Here is a 14,645-nt window from a genome sequence, read left to right on the forward strand (position 1 = left end):
TGTAGGGTTCAGACTTGGGGGTGGTTCTGGGACAAGTCTGTCCTTGAGATACCCAGTGGAGGTGAAGCATGGAGACCCACCAGCTGAAAGGCAGTGGCAGGGGTGGAGGACGTGCAGCAAATTACAGTCCCTGTCCCCTCCATCCCCGTCCCCTCCATCCCCATCTCCTCCATCTCTTCCATCCCTGTCCCCTCCATTCCTGTGCCCTCCATCCCCATCCCCTCCATCCCTTCCATCCCCATCCCCTCTACCCCCTCCATCCCCGTCCCCTCCACCCCCTCCATCCCTGTCCCCTCTCTCTGCAGTTTTACAGGTCCCTGAATATCAAGGTGGCCCTGATTGGCCTGGAGGTGTGGACAAAGAGGGACCAGTGTGCTGTCACCAGTGATGCCAATGCCACCCTCTGGTCCTTCCTGCAGTGGAAGAAGGGGCTGAGGTCCCGCAGGAAGCACGACAATGCCCAGCTGCTGACGTGAGCACCTCCCTGGGCCCAGGGATGCTGGGGCAGGGGGCTCCCAGCCCAGCCTGGGGTCTCGAAGCCCCCCTTGGGGTGCTGACTGCACCTTCCTTCTCCTTCCTGGGCAGAGGGAAGACCTTCAGGGGGACAACCATTGGCATGGCCCCGCTGGAGGGGATGTGCAGCTTGGATAACTCCGGAGGTGTCAGCGTGGTAAGAAGGGTCAGGAAGGTCCCTGCTGCTTCTCCTCCTGGGCTGAGGGACCCCAGCACCACCTTGACTTCTTGGGGTTCTTCGCCAAGGTTTGTGGACCAGCCATCCCAGTTGGTCCTGGGATGCAGCCTGGGAGCAACCAGTGATGGTCAGAGACCTCCAAGCCTCTCGGGTGTTGGCCCAGCAGAGGAGGGGGAGAAAGGGCTGGTTGCCAGCTCTCCCACCCATGGAGACCCTCAGGATCTCCTGGGTTTCCCTTCAGGCCCCATCTTGCTCCCTGCTCGTGCCCTCTGGTTTTGTAGGGTCACCTCCATCCCAGGTGACTCTTCTCCTCCTGGCAGGGTAATTGGTGGCCTTGGGGACCCATGGTACCCAGGCAGTGGTGGTGTGGAGCACTGAGGTGTTTGGGGTTTGGGATGCACCTTCCAATTCCTCAAGTTTTCAGCAGTTGGCTCCATCAAAAGCCCTTCCCAACAATCCCCTTTTAGGAGACCAAACCCCATGAATCCTTCTCCCTCCCTCCCTCCCACGGGATCCAGTTGCAATGCCAGGGATGTTGTGGGCCCTTCCATCCTGGGATCCCCCTTTTCCACCTCTTCTGGCTGCTGTGACAATGCATCCCCCATCCCTCTGCAGGACCACTCGGAGCAGCCCATTGGAGCAGCTGCCACCATGGCCCACGAGATTGGCCACAACTTTGGGATGAGCCATGACACCACAGGATGCTGTGTGGAGGCCACCCCGGAGCAAGGAGGCTGTGTCATGGCAGCAGCCACTGGGTAAGGGATGCTGGGGATGGGATGTGGCCCCTGGAACCTCCCAGGAGGTGTTGTGGGTGCTGGGAAGTGGGAGAGGCTGGGGGGGGGGAATGTGGCTGCTTGTCCTCCCTCCCAGTTGACCTGTACATCCCAGTTCCCTGCAGCATGGACATCCCAGGAGCAGGCAGGGCTGTTGGTCACCAAGGGGTAGCAGATAGGTAGGAGCTTCATCCCAAAAAATCCAGGGATGGGAGCAAACGGATGTTGTCTGGGAGATGCATTATCATAGGATCAAAGAATTGTAGAATGCTTTGGCTTGGAAGGAAAATCATCCAATATCCAATGTCCCATGGGCAGGGACACCTCCCCCAGCCCAGGGTGCACCAAGCCCCATCCAACCTTCAACACTGCCAGGGATGGGGCAGCCACAGCTTCTGGGGGCACCCAGGGGCTCAGCACCCTCACCCCAAACAATTTCTTCCCAAGATCTCATCTCAATCTCTCCTCTTCCAGTTTAAAATCATTCCACCTCATCCCATCACTCCATACCTTTATCCAAAGTCCCTCCCCAGCTTTCCTGGAGCCCCTTCAGGCACTGGAAGGTGCTCTGAGGTCTCTCCATCGATCCTTCTCTTCTCCAGGCTGAACACCCCCAACTCTCCCCCTGGCTCCAGAGCTGCTCCAGCCCTCCCCATTTTCTTGGCCACCTCTGGACTCCCCCCCTCTCTCTCCCTCTTGGGGCCATCAGACCCCAGCACCAACTCCATGGGGTTTAATTCCTGCCTTGGTGGGCAGTGGTGAGAAAAACCTTGCCAGGATGAGGCTGCTGTGCATCTCTTTACTTATTTACAGGAAGAACTCTGACTATTTAATTCTCCTCCCACCCCACCCGAGCTGGATGTGCTGCTGTGAAACCTCAGCAGATGCCTCTGCTTCCCCTTGAAGGCAAACCTCTCCAAGCTACCACCTTCCTTCTCCTTTTTGCTGAAATATTTTCCATTCCTGGGCAAGAAACTTAATTTTTTTTTTCTTTTGATCCTCCCCCCAAGATGCACCTTCATGTACCAACCCTCTGGGTCTCTTTATGTGCTCTCCATCCCATGTGGACTTGCAGCTTTCTCTCCAGCTCCAGAACATCCCTCCTCCCCCCCAAGAATTCATAATGTTTTTTTTTAAAAAAACCCTTTCTGTCTTCTCAGAAATGAGGTGTCCTCACAGGAAATAAAATCAATTTGGCTTTTAACCGTAGGAGGAAGTGAAACCAGGGCTGAAGCAGAGAGGGGTGCACAGCTCCTGCCCTCTGCTTCCTCCTTCCCCTTCAATATGTGTCACAAAACCCCAGAAATTTGAGCAAAATTACAGAAGAACCATGCTCAGAGCTTCACCAGAAGGTCACTGTGTTTCTCCATCTCCTTACAGAAAACAGAAATGACCTTAAACATAGAAAGCTCTGGAATTTTTAATTTTTTTTAATTTTTTTTTTTTTTTTTTTGGCCATTCAGGCCTTGTGAATGATTAGATACGGGGCTTTTTTTGTATGGATTTTTTTTTTTCTTCCCCCCACCGTTTTTCTTTTAATTATTTTTGGTGGCTTTTCTCCATTTTTCTTTCCTTTCCTCTTGCTTGTGCTCCTTTTCTCCACTTCCCTCACTTAGAGGACTTCTCTCCATCTCAACCTCAGAGGTATTTTGGGGTGTTTCCCATCAGCAGCCACCTCCTGAGCACATCCTGAGCAGATAGGGCACTGCAGGGCTGAGACCTGGTGGGGTCAGGGGGAGGTTTGTGGTGTCCCAGGGGACATGAGGCACGGAGGTGACATCTGCACCAGCATCAAACTGGCAGAGCTTGCAGGCACTGGTGCTCCAAGGGCTCTGAGGTCAACACCACAGAGGGGTCTTCAGTCTCCTGCTGGAGGGTTGATGCTCTTGGGGTGGAGTTGAGCACCTCTGCTTGTCCACCCCATTCTGGAAAATCACGGAATGGTGTTTTGGGACCCCTCCCCTCGCCAAGATTTTTGGGCTGCTCCTCCTTGGGGTGGGAGATGGTGGTGGTTTTGCTGCATCTGGCTGGTGGTGGCTCCTGCTCTTGGAAGGGTTTGTGCCACTTTGCCCGTGTCCTTATTTCCCAGCTCTGACTGTGGTTTCCCACCTTCTCCTGGTCCTGGTTGTCCTGGTTCCCACCCCTCCCCATCTGTCCCCTGAGCAGACACCCCTTCCCTCGCGTCTTCAGCTCCTGCAGCAAGAGGCAGCTGGAGAATTACTTCCAGAAGGGAGGTGGCATGTGTCTCTTCAACCTGCCCGACACCAAGGACCTGGTGGTGGGACAGAAATGTGGCAATGGCTTTCTGGAGGAAGGAGAAGACTGTGACTGTGGGGAGGTGGAGGTAAGGGGTTGTTTTTTCCCCCCCTCCCAAGAGGTTTCTGCAGCTCAGCTGCTGGGGGACAGGATGGGGACCATGGGGAGAGGGTTCTTTCCCACTCCCACTTCCCTAAATCCATGTAGTCACAGCACCACAGGCTGGTTGGGGTTGGAAGGGACCTGAAAGATCATCCAGGCAAGGGCATCACACCTCCCCCAGCCCAGGGTGCTCCAAGCCCCATCCAACCTTCAACACTGCCAGGGATGGGGCAGCCACAGCTTCTGGGGGCACCCTGGGGCTCAGCACCCTCACCCCAAACAATTTCTCCCCAAGATCTCCTCTCCATCTCCCCTCTTGCAGCTGGAAACCCTTCCCCCTCATCCCATCCCTCCAGGATGTCCCAAGTCCCTCCCCAGCTTTCCTGGAGCCCCTTCAGGCACTGGAAGGTGCTCTGAGGTCTCCCCATGGGATCCTTCTCCTCTCCAGGCTGAACACCCCCAACTCTCCCCCTGGTTCTACCCCCCCTCCATGCCTGTACCACTCCACGCCCTTATAAAAAAAAGTCCCTCCCCAGGACCTACTCTGGGCCTGGCTTTTTTTTTTTGGGGGGGGGGGGACTTTGCTTTAGAGTCCTCATGGTCTCCTTCATCCCTCCCCATGCCTCAGTTTCCCCCTTGACAAAATGAGGAGAGCAATGGTGTGATGGGTGGAAAAGGGGCTGGGGGGGCAGCAATGAGGCTGGGATGGGCTCACTGACCCTGGGGGTGTCTTCTTCTTCTTTCTTCTTCTTCTTCTTCTCCTCCTCCCCACACAGGAGTGCACCAACCCCTGCTGCAATGCACACAACTGCACCTTGAAGCTGGGGGCCCAATGTGCCCACGGTGACTGCTGCCAGAACTGCAAGGTAAGGTCCCCACTGTGTCCCCCACCCACTCGTGGGCTAAGACACAGCCCCCACCACTCAATCAGGACTCCAGTGCTGCATTTCCCTGAGGTCAAAGCCCCAAGGAGGAGGGATTGTGCCTCACCAGGGGAGTCTCTGCTGGCTGCTCCATGGCTGGGCTCCAGCTTTATTCCTTGGCAACCCCATAAAGTCCTCCAGGAGACACCAGAGGTGTTTTCTGTCTGCCCCAGGAGGCAGCAGCAGGGTCGTTCCCTTTGGCTGAGTGCTGATGTTTCTCTCTGCTCCTGTGACAGCTGAAGGTGGCAGGGACGATGTGCAGGGAAGCAGCAGGATCCTGTGACCTCCCTGAATACTGCAAGGGGACCTCACCTTACTGCCCAGCCAATGTCTACCTGCTGGATGGCTCCTCCTGTGCCTATGGAGAGGCTTACTGCAAGGATGGCATGTGCATGACCCATCACCAGCAGTGTGTCCAGCTCTGGGGACCAGGTCAGTCCCACCAGTCCCACCACTGCCTCCTGGGACACCTCCTGGGACACCTCCTGGGACACCAATGGTGTGGTTGGATGTGTGAGGAGCAGCTGAGGGAGCTGGGGGTGATGAGCCTGGAGAAAAGGAGAGCAAGGGGAGAGCTTCTGGCTCTCTGCAACCTGAGTGTCTCAGGCCCTGTGGATTGTCCTTATCACAGAACCACACACTGCTCACTGCAATTCACCACGGGAAGCTCCTCTTTGAGCTGCTTTAAGGAGAGACCCTAAGAAGTTGATAGGAAGAGCCTGGCTGGCTTTCTGGTGACCTTTAAAAAGAATATGATGGGATTTCACTGTCAAAAAGTTGTCCTGGCTGGAGGTGAGCCAGGGGCAGGGAGATTCTATCATCAAATAAATGCAAAAAAGGTGATTGCTGAGAGCCTGGAGAGAGCTGGTGGGGACCCAGAGCTTTAGCACAGTTCTGCTCTTCTGCTCCTGGCACCCATGGAGCTGAGCTTGGAGAGGGAAATCCCAGGATTTAGGACAGCACCATGATGTTGAGGAGCAGCTGAGGGAGCTGGAGGGTTGATCCTGGAAAAGGAGACCAAGGGGAGAGCTTCTGGCTCTCTGCAACCCCCTGAGAGAAGGTTGGAGCCAGGGGGGGTCGGGCTCTGCTCCCAAGGAACAAGGGATGGGACAAGAGGAACTTTTGGCCTCAAGTTGTGCCAGGGGAGGTTTAGGTTGGAGATTGGGGACAATTTCTTCCTGGAAACTGCCCAGGGCAGGCCTGGAGTCCCCATCATCCCTGGAGGGGTTTCAAAGCCCTGGGGATGTGGTGCTGGCTTAATGGTTGGATTTGATCATCTTAAAGATCTTTTCCATCCAAAACAATTCTGTGATGCTGGGATATGTGGTGGTTCCTCCACGAGCATCCAGCCCCTGGTTTTGGTATTTTTCTCCCTGCTGGCTGCTTTCCCCATCCCATATGGGACCTTTCCTCCCTCCCTCCTTCCCTCCAGGTGCCTGGCCAGCCCCAGATGCCTGTTTCCAGGATGTGAACATGGCTGGCAACACCTATGGCAACTGTGGCAAGGACAGCCAAGGGCGCTACGTGAAATGTGACAAGAGGTGGGTGCAGCACTGGCACCCATGGGTGCCCCAGCTCCTCCTCCCAGCCCCCTGTGATGGGACAGGCAGGGTTGTACCCCACCACCTTGTCAACACCCCTTGGGCCAGCTCTGTTTGGACCTTAGGAAGCCATCAGGTCCTTCCTGGGCTCAGTGCCCATCCTCGAGGGGAGCTTGTCTCACCCTGCATCACCTCCCAGCCCAGCCTGATGGGAAAATCAAAGCCAGCATCAGCAGGAGATGCTTTTTTAGGAGTGTGTCCCTTCCAGGATTCCCAGTTAGACCAGGGAAGGTAGAGGAACCCTCATTGCCACCTCACTCTCCTGCCCATGATGGATCTGAGCCCTTTCTGAGCCTCCCCCATCCCAACCACCCACAGCCCCCAGTTCAGAGGCGGGTGACCCAGCGGGGCAGGGATGGTTTGGAGATGGATGGTACCCACATCTCCTCCTCTCTGCTGTGGCCTTGCTCCCAGGGATGCTCTGTGTGGGAAGATCCAGTGCCAGAGCCCAGCCAAGAAGCCCCAAGGGACCAACACGGTCTCCATCGACACCACCATCCGCTTCAACGGGCGGGAGGTGAAGTGCAGGGGCACCTACATGTACACGGCCAAGGATGACGAGGACGACCTCTCTGACCCCGGGCTGGTGATGACAGGCACCAAATGTGGGGATGGGATGGTGAGTAGCAGCTCCTTGGCCTGGGTTCTCCTCCAGGACTTCACCTCCTTGGCTCTTCTTGGCGTCGCAGCCCCGCGAGGCGATGCGGTTCCTCCCCGCTTGCCCCGGTGCCATCTCAGCTGGGGCACTTTGAGGCATTCCCAGATAATTCCCTGATATTTCCACACACCAGGTGCTTTTGTGCAGGCCACACATCCTTCTCCCCTTGTCCTCTGTGCTTCTTTCCTGATTTAACACGTAGCAGAGCAACCCCAACAAGAGCTGCGTGCCCCGGGATTTGATGGATGAGGTTTCCTCCTCTGAATAAACTTTCCCAGGGGGAAACTGTGTCAGGAATGAAGGCAACAGATCCAACCTGCTCACTGGTCATTAGGTTTTTAGTTGTGACACTTTCATCCCACTTTGGGGCTGGAAAGCCAAAATGCCAACATCTTCATGAGAGAGGATTCAAACCCCAGTGCTGTGGGGTTGGGCTGATGCCTGCTTTTTGGGGCCATCTGGGAAATGTCTTCTCCAGGTGGGCTGTCAGGAGAAAAGGGGTTGGAGTGGTGGTGTCTGGTGTCTGCTGAACCCTCCTGGATCAGGCAATAGCAAAGGTTTCCTGGGCTGTGCTGGAAGTTGGAGTGAAATCCATCGACCTGAACCAACAGGATGCAACCACCCTGCATTTTCCAACCAGCAACATCCTCCTGGAAAACTCCCATCTGTGGAGCCAGAAAAATGCTGTCCCCTCCACCCCCACCTCATATCTGTCTCTAACCTCAGTTTCTTGGCTCTCTCCCAGGTCTGCAAGGATCGTCGGTGCCAGAATGCCTCCCTTTTTGAGCTGGAAAAATGTGTGTCCCAGTGCCACGGCCACGGGGTGAGTTGCTGCAGGTTCCTGAGATGATTCTTCAACAAAACCAAAGGTGTCTCCCCCAGGGATGAGCCTTGGAAACCCTCCGGGCATCTGGTTTCCATAAAGCTCATGTGCTGTGGATCTTTGCTTGCCTGTGTCCAAGTTAGAGGGAGAAGATGATGAGGGATGTGGGGACCATCTGCAAAATTTGGCCCAGGGTCCAGTTTGAGCTCAGAGCAGGTGCCTGTCCCCCCTGAGAGCAAACCAAGAGTCTGAAACACAACTGGAATTGCAAAAAGGCAGGGCAGGAGTTCAACAAATAGAAAGAACCATCCTGGTCCAAAGCTTTAAGGCTGCAAAGATTTGGCCTCTGCAGAACCCAGGTCAGGTAAGGCCACAACAGTTCTGGGATTAAGCAAGAAGAACCCAAAGGGCAGATGTTTCACAAACTTCTGGCTTCATGCAGAGCATAAAGGGCATCAGGTTTGTCTGGCCAAGTGGTGTGAGGACTGAGGGGGGAAGATACCTGCAAGGAATAAAAGAGTCAGCAAGAAAATATCTCTGGGCACTGCAGCCACACCTTTGGGGGCAACACAGACAAGGTCCAAGTGGTGTTTGGGGACAAATGTTTTATCAGGGCCTGTTGTGACAGGACAAGGGGTGATGGTTTTAAACTAAAGAGATGAGGTTTGAACTCAGTATAAAGAAGAAATGTTTTACAGTGAGGGTGGTGAAACCCTGGCCCAGGCTGCCTGGTGAGGTGGGAGATGCCCCATCCCTGGGAACATTCCAGGTGAGGTTGGATGGGGCTCTGAGCAACCTCATCTGGATCAAGATGTCCCTGCTGGCTGCAGGTGACCTTTAAAGGTTCCTTCCAACCCCAACTGGTCTGGGATTCTCCATTCAAAGGGTGGATATTGGCAGGGGTTAAGCTCCTCCAGCCTTGGCTCCTGCCCTTGGCCATCTGCTCTCCTCCCCTCTGTACAGACTGTCCTTTCCACACATCCCTCCTGGTCTCCATCCCTTCTTTTCCCTCTCTGCAGGTCTGCAACAGCAACAAGAACTGTCACTGTGATGCTGGCTGGGCTCCCCCCTACTGTGAGAAGCCAGGCTTGGGTGGCAGCGTGGACAGTGGCCCCGTGCAGCGTGACAGTGAGTCCCAACTTGTCACCTCCAGTGCCCCCGGAGGTGCTGCCGGGGCTGGAGCAATGCCACGAGGGCAGGAGATGGGGCAAGGAAGCTGCTGGCAGCTCTGTTCCCAGATCTGCTGGCTCCTGGTTGCTTGGTGGCCACTCATTTTAACCGGGGGCCACCAGATGGTTCCAGTCCCTGTCTGGGGATGTGGGCAGCAGTGGTGGCTCTAGCCTGGGTGGGCAGGAATGGGCAGATGGGGCTGGCATTTCCATCAAGGGAAGCCCCAGACTCATCTTTGTGCTTTCCCTGCCAGATCACGAGGCCATCGTGGTGACCCTGCTGCTCATCTTCCTCCTCTTCCTCCCGGCCCTGGTGATGGGCACCTACTACTGGTACCGTAGGGAGAACTCTCTGCTCAATAAATGGATAAAGGAGATGAGGAGGAGAAGCCAGGAGACCTATAGGTGGGTGGTGAGACCTAAATCCCTAAATCCCTTAAAGTCTCAGTAGGACTCTGAAACCTTTTCTCAGCACTGGCAGCATTCAGCTTGTTTGGGAGGGAGTTGGTGATGCACAGGGACTGTTGGAAACTGGTAGGGGATCTGGTTGAGGTATGAAGACCTCCTCCTGGGACAATCTGAGGCTCTCAGCTCTCATCTGAGCAGAGGACAGGAATGGTCTGTTGGACAGGACAACCCCTGGGAGTGCTGATAGAGGTGGCCTGGCACTGAGGAGCTTTCTCAGCATCTGCTCCAAGCAGGCTGCAGGAGCTGGCAGGACCTTAAAGTAACACTGAATTTAGATGTTCTCATTATTTCCCCTCCCTGTACATGTACAGACACCCTGCAATCATTGGAGCCAAAAAAAAACAACCCCCAAACCCAAACCCAACCAACCTCCCTCATGACCCTCGTTATCTCAGGCCAGACCTGTCACCCCTGCTCCCCAGCCCTGTGAGATGCTCTGGTACTGATCTCGTGGAGACAGGATCTGGCTGAGGTACAAAAATGGTTGCTTGCCTTGTTTTCCCATCCCTGATTTGCCTTTGTCACCCCAGGAACAAAACCATCAGTCGGAAGTCACCTGGTGGCCATCCCAAAGCTGCTTTCACCTTGAGGAACATCTCCACCTCCAGCCACACAAATAAAGTAAGTAATGACTCTCCTTCCAGGTTTTTTTGGTGGTTTTTTTTTCCCCTCCTTGGGACTTGGGGGTGATCACATCTCCCTCTAGCAACTGGGCAAGCAACCAGTACCCCTTGCTGGTTTGGTGTTGTGTCTCCACTGTGCAGCAGAACACATCCCTCCTAAAAGTGGCTCTGTTGAGCTCTGCCTGCTCAGAAGGACCCCAAATGAGTGCCAGGAACCCCCATCACTGTCCCATCCCCATGGCAAAGCTCAGCAGGGACTCTGCAGTCCCACTGGTGACCCCACTCCTGATGTCTGGGGAGGTGGATGCTCTGGGTTGTGTCAGCTCTTGGGATGAGCTGGAGGGAGAAGGGATGGTGACTCCATCTCCATAATTCAGGAAATCTGGGATGGATTCATCAGAGCTGACCCCCTCTTTGTCCAGATCTCCTGAGCCCCAGCACCTTCCTCATCCCTGTGTGCTCTCCTGTGGTTAATGAGGAGAAAGTGTTGAGCTTAAGGGTGGGATGGGAAAAGTGGTGGTCCCAGAAAGTGGAATAAATACCCAGTGCTCCTCTTGCAACTCCCCAGCACCAAGACCTCGAGGAGACATCACCCAGCTCTAAACCCACCTTAGGATTTTCTCCTTCTCTGCTTTTCTCATCCCTGCAGGCACCACGGGCTGGGTTCCCCACCAAACCCAGCACCCACCATCCTGGCCCCCAGCCTGTCAACGTTGTCCACCCTCTTCGCCCTGCTCCGCACTCCATCCCTCCACGTCCCAGAGACCCCAAACCTGCCAGGCCACCTCCTCCACTCAGCAAATCACCCATGGTGCCCACCAAAACCATCGTCTCCCAGGCTAAGCTGCCTCCTCCAAAGAAACCTCTTCCCTGCAGCCCCGTGAGGACCCCACTGGTGAGCTCCGTGGGGTGGTTGTGCTTCCCTGACTCCTAGAAATTCCCTGGGTTTTGGCAGCCTGTGGCTCTCAGGGGTTGGGCACTGTTAAGGAGCTCTCGTGTCACCCTAAGAGGTGAATCTCTTGTGGTGGTGAAGAAAGCTCATTAGGGAATGAGAATGTGGTTCAGGTTTTGGTGTTCCCTCCTTTGAAGCATCTCAGCTCTGCAGCTTGAGGGGAGAGGTCTGCAGGAGGTCGTTGGGTGTTCCTCTGGAGGTGTTGTCTCACCCCACACACTTTGTGATCCCAGGTTGTCCCAAAGCATCAACCTCCTCGTCGGCCACTGCCTGGAAGTCCTCTCCTGGCCAAGCAGTTGCCTCCTGCACATGGACAGACCCTGCTGGTCATGGTCCCTCCTACCAACTTCAAGGCATCGAGCAGAAGTGCCATGAGCCACCCCACAAGGCCCTTAAAGTAAGCTGGGAGAGGAGCTGAGCTGCTGCCCACCAGTGTTGGGGTCCTGCAGGGTCTCGTGGGTCACGTCTGGGTGGGACATCCCAAATCTCACACCCTCCTGGTGTCTTCACCATGACCAGGGGTTCTCCTGGTGAGGATGCTCTGGGCAGGAGAAATGCTCTGGGTTTTGTGGGTCTGTACTTGGCTGCTGATGGAGTTACCAAGGAGCTTGAAGCCCTCCAGGCTGGAGGCAATTGGTCTGTAGGGTATGGGGCATCTGGGGACAGCAGAAAGAGGTAGAAAGGGAAGTCAGTAGATGTCCCAGATCCTGCTATCTGCAGAGCAACCCCAACCAAAGTGTTTGTCCAGGCTGCCCATGAAGAGCCCTGTGTCTTGCATGGGGCAGGTGGTACCACTGGGGGTCTGGGCTCTTCCCCCACCTGGCAGGAGCCCACAGGGTTTGGCCAAAGTTGGTGACCAAGGTTGGGACTTCAGGTCTGATGGGGTCCTGGTGGTGGATCTTTGGTGGGTGACCGTGGCCTGAGCATGGAGGGGGCTGTTGGGGACAGCAGAGGGAAGGGCTGGACACTGATGCTCTGTTTCATCTTCCCTCCCTACAGACCGATGCCACCTCAAAGGTGAGTCACAGGCACCATGGGGAGAAGGTCTTGGCTACTTGTGGGGTGATGCTTTTTGGTTAAGCACTGGGCTGGGACCCAGAAGAATGAGGTTTAACTGTTCCCCCTTCCCAGAGGCTCTGGGATGAGCAGGATGTAGTTTTTTGGGTACCCAAGAGGCATTGGACACCCTTGTCCAAGGGAATGGAGGACATGGAATGTCCAGTTTGGAGCCAGGAGATTCCATCCAAGTCCTTTACAATCTTACCACTACTCTCAGCTCTTCCTGTGCTGCTGAATCCTCTGGGAATTGGTCAGTGGAGCCCCAGGAGACCACACTTCCATCTGCTCCTCCCAGCCAGGCTTGGGAGAGAAGGCATCCTCAGGGACTGAGGTTGGACCTCAGCCCCAGACAGTCTGCTCTGCTAATTATTGCTTTGAACCTCTTGGACCATCTGAGGTTCCTGTGTCTTTGTCCTGTGTCTTGCCACCACAAGGAGGCTGAATATGCCCCCAGATTTCTCAGTGTCAGTCAATCCTTAGAGCTCATCTCTTCTAGCAGACAAGACAGGTCCTTCTGTGGTCCCAAAAGGTTCTGGCACATCCCAGCAGCAAAACCTGGCTCCTTTCCCAGGCTGTGTGGGTTTCTCTTTGCTGTCCTCCAGCAGAAGTCCCATGGCAGAAAGTGTTGAGAGGCACTTGTGCCAGGAGCAGGGAGCATCCCCATGTCCTGCTCTGGATCCCTTCCTTGACACCACCACCCACATGGCAGGAGAAAGCCAGGGAATTGTTTTCCTGGTGGAAAATTTCCTGGATTCCCAGGTTCCATATTGCCTTGGCTGACTTGGTGATGGCTCTTGGGAGAGCACAAAGCATCTCAGCTGCTCTTGGGAAGCCAGGAGCAGCAACCCCTTGAGGGACATCACTCCCACAGCTGGTGGGCTCCATGCTCACCCTGCTGCTCACTGCTTTGGGGGACTCTCAGGGTTTTGAGGGTACACTGGAGGAAAACACCTCCAAGTGATACAATTTGGACACAGGTGAGCAGGACAGCCCCAGCAGCTGGTCTGTGGAAGGATGGTTGTGGTGGGTGCTTGGTCTCTGCACATGAATGAGTTTTCTCCTTTCTCTCCTCCCTTCAGGCCTGTCCCAGCCATCAAAGTCCAATCAACCTCCTTCCCTTTGAAGAAGTGACAAACCAAGGACACCCTAATCCACCCTTCCTGAGCTGGCTCTCCTGATTTGCACTGCTGCTGGCCACAGGGGACTTGTATTCCTCTCTTGTTTGATGTCTCTTTTGATACCAGAGGACTATTTTTATAAGACAAGAATTATGTATTCAGCACAAAACCAAAACCAACCAAAACTGTAGTGGGAGTGGGGAGGAGAGGGGAAACTGGTACCATGGCATGGTGGTGGGGTTACCATGATGGAGCCTCCTGCCATCACTTCCTGGCCAATTTATCTCCCAGCTTTAGGTTTTTTTCTTGACATTGCACATGGGCTGGGTTGACTTGGGTTCATCCAACCCTGATGGAAGCTGCTGCTGCTGACAGTGGCAGCCAAAGCCATGTAATATCCTTTTAGCTACCTCCTCCTTCTCCTCCAGGCTTGGTGAGAATTCCCCACCACCACCACTCGCTGCCACCAGTGCTCAGTGTCTCCAGGGAGACATTTGCCCTCACAGAAAACTGGTTTCCAGTTTGGACTCTGCCACCTGGTACTGGGATGTTTTTCCACGAAGGATCCAAGTCCTCAGCTTCCTCCTGCCTGATTGCACAAAGAAACCCCCAAATCGGTGACAATCCTGGGGCCTTACCTGGAAGGAGGAGAAGCTGCCTGGGGAATGGTTGAAGATCTGCAGTACTGGTGGGAACTGGTTACCAGGGTGCTTTCCTGGGGCTCAGGAGCCCTCCCTACCCCTGGCTTGTTCCCTGCTCCTGGGACAAGCCCAGCAGTGGCTCTGTGAGCTGCCACCACTGCTGCCCAAAGAGGGAAGGAGCCACAAGCCAGGCACAGGACCTCCTGCCTGTGGCATTGGCTTGCCCAAAGACCTTGGCCAGAGGCCAAAGGCTTTGCATTTCTCTGTGCCTCAGTTTCCCCCAACCCCCATCTGAAAAAAAAAAAAAAAAAAAAAAAAAAAAAGAGGGGGGGGAAGGGGGGCTTTAAACCTACCTCACAGGGGTGTTGTGAGGTTTTACAAAGTGGTGTCTTGAAAGGGCTTTTACAATCCTCAGCTGAATGGTGCTGTTGACCTGCACAGTACTACACTTTCCTGTGACTTGACACGTGGCTCTGTCAGGGTCTGAAATGAGAACAAAGGCTTTGTCCAGTCCCTTGGCTCCTCTGGCTCTTTTCTTGCTCAGCACTTCCCTGGACCTTCAGACCCCAAGGGCTGGGAACCTCCTGCTGCCTCTCCAGACATCCCTGGGAACCTCTTCTGCTGTCCCTTCACCTTGGGAGCACTGGGTCCAGCTGTGTGGGAGGTGTCAGGGACCCTGGTGTGGATCCCATCTGACCCTGGGGACAACCCCCAGGACACTGCTCTGGTGTTTTGGTGTCCCTTAGTGTTACCAAACCACTGGGGTTGTGGTTAAGGCCATCTCT

At 55.0% G+C, this 14,645-nt stretch overlaps 1 protein-coding gene across 1 annotated transcript in view; it reads left to right on the forward strand.

Annotated features, from left to right (window-relative positions):
- Positions 1 to 14,373, forward strand: part of ADAM33 (ADAM metallopeptidase domain 33) — a 29,299-nt gene extending 14,926 nt beyond the window's left edge. Inside the window, exons 9-24 of the mRNA XM_071753930.1 lie at positions 306 to 472; positions 586 to 670; positions 1,307 to 1,449; positions 3,634 to 3,811; positions 4,602 to 4,691; positions 4,985 to 5,180; positions 6,181 to 6,289; positions 6,764 to 6,968; positions 7,753 to 7,830; positions 8,850 to 8,958; positions 9,254 to 9,404; positions 9,998 to 10,088; positions 10,740 to 10,985; positions 11,276 to 11,439; positions 12,042 to 12,059; positions 13,181 to 14,373. Of these exons, the coding sequence (XP_071610031.1) occupies positions 306 to 472; positions 586 to 670; positions 1,307 to 1,449; positions 3,634 to 3,811; positions 4,602 to 4,691; positions 4,985 to 5,180; positions 6,181 to 6,289; positions 6,764 to 6,968; positions 7,753 to 7,830; positions 8,850 to 8,958; positions 9,254 to 9,404; positions 9,998 to 10,088; positions 10,740 to 10,985; positions 11,276 to 11,439; positions 12,042 to 12,059; positions 13,181 to 13,232 (2,082 nt within the window). The 3' untranslated portion in view covers positions 13,233 to 14,373. The remainder of the gene's footprint in view (positions 1 to 305; positions 473 to 585; positions 671 to 1,306; positions 1,450 to 3,633; positions 3,812 to 4,601; positions 4,692 to 4,984; positions 5,181 to 6,180; positions 6,290 to 6,763; positions 6,969 to 7,752; positions 7,831 to 8,849; positions 8,959 to 9,253; positions 9,405 to 9,997; positions 10,089 to 10,739; positions 10,986 to 11,275; positions 11,440 to 12,041; positions 12,060 to 13,180) is intronic.
- The last annotated feature ends 272 nt before the right edge of the window (positions 14,374 to 14,645 follow it).

The sequence above is a fragment of the Heliangelus exortis genome, chromosome 10, assembly GCF_036169615.1.
Source record: "Heliangelus exortis chromosome 10, bHelExo1.hap1, whole genome shotgun sequence".
NCBI classification, from domain to species: domain Eukaryota; kingdom Metazoa; phylum Chordata; class Aves; order Apodiformes; family Trochilidae; genus Heliangelus; species Heliangelus exortis.